The following is an 8,899-nucleotide window of genomic DNA, read 5'->3' as shown; positions in this document are numbered from 1 at the left end:
TGCTAATGATTAAATATTATTATCGTATGATTTATTAAGAGTAAATAGTCGTGCCTAATTTGGGTATGATCATAACAATTTACAAATATAAGTATTGAAGTTTCTTTAAAATTATTGAATTTAATGTAGGTATCTATATTATATGATATATTTAGTAGTGTACTACGAAATTTCTAATAAGGTCGTGATTATATACATATTTTTTTAAATATGTTGTATAGGTAGCTACAAGCTTTAAAAACTCATTTTACTGTATTATAAATTTAGTAAAAAAAAGGCAAGTGGTTAAATACCTATCCGCGCGTGTAGTTCACGTGTACGATATACACTAACTTATTATAGACAATATACTGAACAATATAAACTATATGTATAAATGTTAAAATGTATCAGTACCTACTTAGAAAAAACGAACAAAATAATAATATTTTAACATTACAATTATAGTCTATATTATACAAATTATTTTTTTACGTTTATAAAATATATATATATATATATACTAACCGACTTAAAAGTACTGAAATATACATATATTGTCATAAGCGTAACTAATAATTATATATTATAATGACTCCGAACGAGCGTGCCGACCTTTTTAGGTAATTTAATTGAACTGCCTTGAAAATTGGTTGGATGAGTTGGTAAAATAATTAAGTAGGTACACTTCCGAGTCTTTTTGTTATAATTTAATTTAACAGGAATGCCATTAAACTATTTAGATATACTTAATTAGTTAAGTCCGTTTCAAGGGGTAGGTGGGTTAATCAAATATTTGAACTGCCTATAGTTTCAATTCCATTTACCTAGTGCCACATGCAGCTCATGACCATTTATATTTTCTACTAAATATGCTTAAACATTTTAAAGTTTAAATCGGAGCATAGTTAATTATTATGTATCGCGTATAACCTATATACATTTATATGTAGGCATTCTTTTATAGTATTTATAAAATGTATGAAGCTAATTATTGCTAAATGTTAATAGTATGTGCAGGGTATAGTGTTTGTGATTGAATGGGTACCTATGCATAATAATAATATTTTATGAGCAAAAAAAATTCCAATTTACAATAATATAATAATGACAGTTGTAGCAGGTACATGTGTGAGTTATCGTAAAAATGAATACAAAAGATCGGGACTTGCTTTTATAGTATATATATATATATATATATATATATATATATATATATATATTATATTATATACTTTTAAGAAATAAAAATTTGACAATTTATTAAACAACTAATTACTTAATCTAAAAATAGCAATTTAAAGAACTAAGAGTTATATTGAACAAGTCCAAGTTATTGAAAAAGTTTCCACGTGACATTAATATATTAGGAGGGAGTTAATTTTAATAATTGATAAATACATAGGATATTTATTTCTTGAATAATATATACATTTACTTTGAAGTTAAATGTTAATACGTTCTAAAAGTTCTGGACAGTCAATTAAACTATGTAGTCATTTAAAAAGAAATTTTAAATATATTGTTTAATCGAGCAATATTAAAAAAAATACTAAAATTAATATTATCTGAATGAGGACGTTTTTCGAAAAGACATTAAAAATATAGATTCTTCAAAAAATTATTTTGTATACTAGATAGACTGAATTGATATGCCTATAATTTCAATGGATGTACCTACTGTAGGTACCTATATCACAGAACAATGACTATATATTGTACAATGAACAATATTGAATATACAACATATTATCATGCCTTCTCAATAGTTAAACAATAATTTTAATCTGTTGACAGTGGCGTAATAGTTGGCCAGATTTAAAAGATCTCAAAAATTTTCAAAATATTTCAGATCCGTTAGAGACTTTGTCCCCTCCTCCAATACCACCGTCTTTTTTTACCTATTTACAAACTAGTTCCCTAAATTAATTAATTTAAATATATTTTAAAAAAATTTTGTTTTATTTATGAATTATATGATAAAATATTCAAAGATTTAGACGATAACCTCTAATTTTAGCAGCTGCACTGAATTGTGTAATTATATCATCGTGATTAATTTAACACAATCTGTCACGTTAAATAATGTCTATAAAAATAATAAACAAAATTCACATTATACATATCCATTAGAAATATCAAATAACATCATGGTAGGTAGGATATTGTTAAAATAATGATGATTAAATATTAAAATTTATTGCGTACTGTGGATAATATACTATCATTGATTGTAATAATATAATATAAATATTATATTTGTAATCAATGATAACACCTAGTGGCGCACGGAGGTATTTTAAGAGCACATGCAATTAAAAGAAGTTAGCCACCCACCCAATATTTATTTATAAAAAATATTTTCACTTATTATTTACTGAAGTTTAAGAAAATTAATTATTATAGACTGTAATTTATGTTTATAAACTTCCCTGTAAAACCTGCATATACACCCACTCCCCTCGAAAACACATGCAGTATTGCAGTTGCATTACTAATTACTATTGCTAATTTGCCTGGGCGCCACTGTAACTTACTCATAATATATCTTATTATATAGGTACTATCGCGTAATAATATAAAATCATAATTATTATATTATATTTATTGATGATTATTAATTAGTAGGTAAATGATATGACATATTTACATATAAATCATACGTGCTTATTCTGTAGTACTTTAGTGGCAGTGTGGCACTATCAATAGGGTGGTGTGACTTATCAACTGAAAATAAATCCTAAGTGCACCCACAGCCCACATGTATGATGCTGTTCAGTACCTACACGCAGTGCAATACTGAAATGTAGCAGGAGTTAGATGTAGGTAGTTATGCAGCCTATACTATATAACCAATATTCCGATATTTATATGACAATTGGAGGTGGTTATAAATGTATAATATTATATACCTATAATGATAGTATCGTAATTAACAATAATAAGTTTTAATGAATTAATAAGTTTAAAAATTTACAAATAGCTGGAACCCATGGCTAAACATAATATATTCATCCATGCTGGTACCTAGTGTTTACCTATAAGTATTTCCTATAATTTTTTTTTATATAGTTGTACCTAAATCCACCAATCATTACGTTGGAAGTTAGAACTCAGCAATTCGAACCAAAAAATTATATTTATTCGTACCATAACATTTTGTTTATTAAGCTTGGTTAATAATTTAGAATATAATTTTGTTATTACATTATATTTAAAAATAAATAAACAAACAAAATAAATTTTGTAATGTATATTTGTTATGTGTTATAAAGGTTTCTAATTTCTATATAATATATAGGCAATAGGCATATATAGTACAAAAATCTGACACTAAAGTAGGTGAGGTCGTTATCAACCATAATGTCCCGCATGGAAGCATAATATACATGATATAGCCATTAGGTTTGTCGATTTGTGTAGAACTATTAAATATATCACAATTTCAGATTTGGGATCAAGATAAAATATAGGTATATACACGGTCTGGGAATATGAAAATGTATAATAATATATTGTACGTATGCGTTATCAGCCCCTATAGTTTAACAAGGGTCAATTATTAAGAAAAATAAAATATTTTTTTTAATAGAGGGTACAAATGTACTGTTCAATTCTTTAATAAATAGAGTACTAATCGTTAGCAATTATATTTATTATAGTTCGTTGTCCGGTACAGCTCTATTTACTTCTAACATTATATAGACAGAAGTTTTTATGCAATATTAGTTTCTTTTTATTTTATATATCGTTGCAGAAAAACGAAAAAAATTACAAAAAAATCACAAATACCTAACCGTAGATAGGAATTTTAAATTGTCATTAAAACCTTATAGTACTAGCATTTTTTATGCATGAAAAATTTCAAAATAGTTCAAAAAATGTTAGTTAAAATTATTTAAAAAGTATAATTTTTTTTTAGACCTTTTAAGTTCATATTTTAACGAGATCAAATAGATAAACAAAGAATAACAACTCTATAGTTATTTTGTAGTAGGTAATTCTAAAATATTTTTCGTAGGGATTGAAATTTAAGTATATTTTTTTATTTTAAATATAGGTACCTAAACAAAGATGTTTTTAAATATTTAGATTAATTTTATTCTATTGCTTATGCTTTGAACACCAGCTCATCACCTCACATCATTGTATGCTAAGTCAGTATTTATCAGTGACCACACATACAAACGCTATTCTTTTCTATCTATAGTATTGACTCAAATTTTAATAAAAATAACAATTAATGATATAAAATAAATGGTATTCGAAAAAAAATCCCCAGAAGAAATTATTTTAAGTAATTTGTATTGGATGTAATTTATTTTTTTCATAATTAATTAATTAAATTACTAAATACAGTAAGTACTAACTACTAAGTAGTATAATTAGGTGACATTTTACCAACCAACCTATAACTTAGGTAGGTACCTACTTATTCTATTTTTTGATATACTTTTGTCTATGTATTTTCATATTTTATATTTTTATTTCTATATTATATAGTCATATGATGATTATCAAATTACAATATTTCATTATTTTATGAAGTACACAGTAGTAGGTACGCATATAATTATGCGTATAATTTTTATCTCCCAAAAGTACTAACTAGTTTAATTTTCCTATTATAGGAAAGCTATTGATATGGGCAAGCTACAAGACAAATCATTTATCTGTCATAAAACATATACTTAGTTGTTAGTACTATACTGTATATACTTATTACCTACTTAGGATGGACATCCATTCACACTAACGTAGAAAGTAAAAAGATATTTCTCAATGTAAGTATATAAGTATACTTAAATATTTACATAGGTAAATAACATATTGTAATTTTATTTCGTACCAATGTATTTAAAAGTACCTATAGTCACATTTTTGTATTTTTTAAACACATGATGAATAAATATACTCTTTTCGGTCACCATATATACCCTTTTTTAACGATTTTTATTTCGCTTCAAAATGCTAGCCCTACGCCCCTGACCCTACCTACTCATATATACAAGGATCGAAGTTCAACAAACGCTTAAAGTAAACGATCGTTACGAAGAGTGGAAATAGAGCACGGGATTTATATAATCTTCAAATTTCGCCATGATCAGAGTATCCGAAATCCGTTTCGGGATTGCCATCGTCATAGACAAGTTTTACCCATTTTTCTCGCACTCCTCATCGGCCCGCGCGTATCGCGTAACCGCTAAACCGCTGCCGCCGCCGCTCTATGCCCGTCCGATCTATTGTGGTGGTAGGAGCGGTGTGGTGGTGGTTAAGTGTCTCGACGATTCCGCGTCCACTATGTGTCGACACTGTCGACCGTCGGGCCAATGGGAACGCCAGAAAATGACGTACTTTACTACTTTCCGAAAATAACGCGATGACTCATCGCCGTCCACATCGGGGGGGCCCGAAACGGTCTGCCGTGCGACGTTCATTCATTCGTGTACCGTGTGCCATTCCGTCGTGTCGTTCGCTCTCGTTTGTCCGCCGCGATTAATCACTTGATCGTTTGTTTTTTTTATACGTAACGTGTTATCACACCGCACACGTTTATTTTATTGTTACGTTTAATTTTTAATTTTTTTTTTATATACTGTAATATTAACACTTGATTGTTTTTTTATACCTGGTTTGAAAAAACAACAATAATAATAATACATCACACGGTCCTCCTTAAATCGTGTGCGGAATAAGCGATAAAGTCTCTAAGCGTGAACACTTGTGACATATTAACAAAAATGGTAAATAACTCGTCCAGCTGCATGATGTTGGACGAAGCGTTTTACGACGATCCGCTCATCAGCAAAGTCGAAAGCCACACCAATGAAGTCAACTTCTTGAAAAGACCGATGACGCTGGATTTGAACTCTTGCAATAATGAGAACTCAGCCAAGAAACTGAAACTTCTGCCACCCATGTTGACGTCGCCCGACTTACGCATGCTCAAGTTTAATTCTCCAGAGTTAGAACGATTCTACTTATCCCAACAGACCGCCCTTGGCCATATCAGCACACCCACACCATCTCTATTTCCGAAGTCTGTGACCGAAGAACAAGAAATGTATGTGCAACCGTTTGTCGAAGCTCTCAAATGCCTACACCACAACAACGATTCTAACAGTGCCACTCAAGTAGAAATACCAATGACCAGCAGTGGTAGTAATTCTTCGGAATACCAATCAGAACCCCAGTACTCTGTATTGATGACTTCAAATGACTTTTCCAATATTATACCTCAACATGTTATCAAAGAAGAACCTCAAACTGTACCCAGTGTCACATCTTCTTCACCACCTATGTCACCAATCAACATGGAATCCCAAGAAAAAATCAAACTCGAAAGGAAAAGACAAAGAAATCGAGTGGCTGCGTCCAAATGTCGCAGAAGAAAATTGGAGCGTATTGCTAAGCTAGAGGATAAAGTTAAAGTACTGAAAAATGAAAATACTGAACTTACCACAGTATTGAACAGACTTTTGGAACAGATATGTCAATTAAAACAAACGGTTGTTGAACACATGCATAACGGATGTGAATTTGCAGTCAACTGCCTGTGACCTGTAAGTTCAAAACAAATTGTACTCATCTAAATATTTTAACTTTATCCTCAAATTAATTTTTTTTAATGTTAAAAATTATCATTATTTTGAGTTAGGTAATCTGTTCTGCTTTAATAAACAAATATTTTAATTAATTCCTATTTTAAATAATATGTAGATTAACATTTTTTTAAATTATCGATCTCGCATATTGTATTGTTACTGTTGATCACATATTCACTAAGTTAAATATCAATAATTATCAATAGAATTAATATGTCCATCATAATAATAGGTACCTAGTCTATTTACTAAATTTGATGATATAGGTAACCAACTTTTAGTATTATACTAGGAGAACTACTTATCTAACAAAATTATTATTTTTACACCATATGAAATTAAAATCCATTTTGATATGAGTAATGAGTACCTAGAATATTTGATGAAATTAGTAGCTAATAAAAAAAATAAGTTACAAATGTACCAAATACTCAATTGGTAACCTAACCTGAATTTTTATTGTTCTGACTGATGCAAACAAAATAAAGGAGATTTACCTTTAGATATTCTAATAAAACATTGAAATAGAAATTAAATATTTATTTGGAAAAAAAAATATCTACTTAATATTAATTAACATTTGTTAGGTATTTAAACACAGGATATAATTGATACGTTAATAACATACATTTTATTTATTTTACAGTTAATAATGAACACAGTTCAATTTATTGAAAACATCCTGAATTTGGGTGCTACTTCCTGCCTGTCTGTGAGTTTTTCATACTTTTCTACAAAATTTTTAATGAACCGATATTATTGCTTCAAAAATTGCTCAATTTCTTTGTAGCCTATTTTAATATATCTCTTTTTATATGTTTCATATATGTAATAGTGTATACTATTGTACATTATTATGGTTTATTCATTGAATTATATTTTAAAAACAAAATCTATTTATTTATTTATATATTATGAACGTGCAATTACTAGGTTATCATACTTTTTTAATTTTACTTGTCTATTATTTTGTATTTACTCTGTACTATGGTATTATTTACTCTGAATATATGTGCATACATCCTGCTGCAGTAGGCTGACACTGTACTGATACGGTCACAGTAACAATAATATTTTGTTTGTGGTTTTATCGGTACCATACCATGTACTGCACCAGTATATATGGACTTTAATATTATTAACTATTAACTTATCAAAATAAATTAGTAGCAATAGAATAATTTTGCACTTGATGCCTTTTAATTGTACGCAAGCCATAAATCACTGTAAATGTTATGCTCAAAATGTTATTGAGTATTAAAGATACCTATTCCAAGAATGTTTTTTATAAAATTATTGAAATGCACAAAATATTTTTATATTGTAATATGTATTTTTTAATGTTCTTAACAAAATTCTGCAATGAAATTGTTACGAGAAAAAACCAGTGTTGCCTTTTTATATGTATATTTAAAGTTTATCTCCTTCAACATTATAGATTATTCTATTTTTATGTATCAATTAAAGGGTACATGTTAACAACGCAATAACTTAACTGATATTTTAAGCTTTTTACCAGACAATAAATAGGCCAAAGTTAATAAATAGATGTAATTTTTTTGTAAAGCTAAACTTATAAAATAATATTTTAATATAATTCTATTAATATTCATTTGTATTGACTGGACTTAACTTTTGTCTTATGATTTGTCAATCCCTCCGCTCTTTTTACAGACAACTTGAAGTATATCAGTCATGTTCCTAGGTGCTCTTGAGTGTAACAAAGCAATTTTTTTATTCTTATGTTAATAAAATATTGAAAAACAACTATATATATTTTTGATTATATGAATTTATATACCTATATCTTATATTAGATATTTTAATTTATTATTGTAAGTGTATTTTATTAAAAAATTTATTGTGTGCAAATGAATATTGTGATTTTAAGATTATTTTTATCATTAAGGCTTTTGTGTGATTTTTTTTGACTAAGTGATGTTTTATTTATGAAAAAAATTTTATTAAAATTATTTTCTAGAAAACCAACGTTGGTGGTGTTTTTATTTCATTTTGTATACCCTATCGGTCACACGTGTTGTGATCGTCATAACTTTTCTAGCTTGGAATCCTTACACATCAAGGGGTGGCACGAAAGTCATAACAATCAAAGTCGCCGAAAAGAGTGTACCTACCTATACTCTATAGTAATGGTAGTTATGTAAACAGTTTGTTGTCGTAGTCTGACTGAAAAAAAAAATTGGAAAAATAAAAAACTGGCTCGCGATAAACGGCACGATTATGGCATTATACGGTTTGTTGGGTATATAATAATATAATAAATGTATAATCTAGCGGCGGCAGCTCTCTACGCT

General features: G+C 28.3%; 1 protein-coding gene across 1 annotated transcript; it reads left to right on the top strand.

Annotated features, from left to right (window-relative positions):
• Positions 1-5,415: 5,415 nt before the first annotated feature.
• Jra (Jun-related antigen) lies at positions 5,416-8,573 on the top strand. The gene is made up of 2 exons (XM_015515575.2): positions 5,416-6,542; positions 7,231-8,573. Exon 1 carries the CDS (start codon positions 5,721-5,723, stop codon positions 6,537-6,539), a length of 819 nt encoding a protein of 272 aa, XP_015371061.1. The 5' UTR covers positions 5,416-5,720; the 3' UTR covers positions 6,540-6,542; positions 7,231-8,573.
• Positions 8,574-8,899: the final 326 nt, after the last annotated feature.

The sequence above is a fragment of the Diuraphis noxia genome, unplaced genomic scaffold (assembly GCF_037042655.1).
Source record: "Diuraphis noxia isolate RWA-SAM2 unplaced genomic scaffold, SU_Dnox_SAM2 contig0002, whole genome shotgun sequence".
Classification (NCBI taxonomy): domain Eukaryota; kingdom Metazoa; phylum Arthropoda; class Insecta; order Hemiptera; family Aphididae; genus Diuraphis; species Diuraphis noxia.
The sequence above is the reverse complement of the archived record's forward strand: the minus strand, read 5'-3'. Positions and strand labels throughout refer to the sequence as shown.

What these genes read in the sequence shown, in the direction of transcription:
- Jra (XM_015515575.2), top strand. Translation starts at nt 5,721, where the DNA reads ATGGTAAATAACTCGTCCAGCTGCATGATGTTGGACGAAGCGTTTTAC.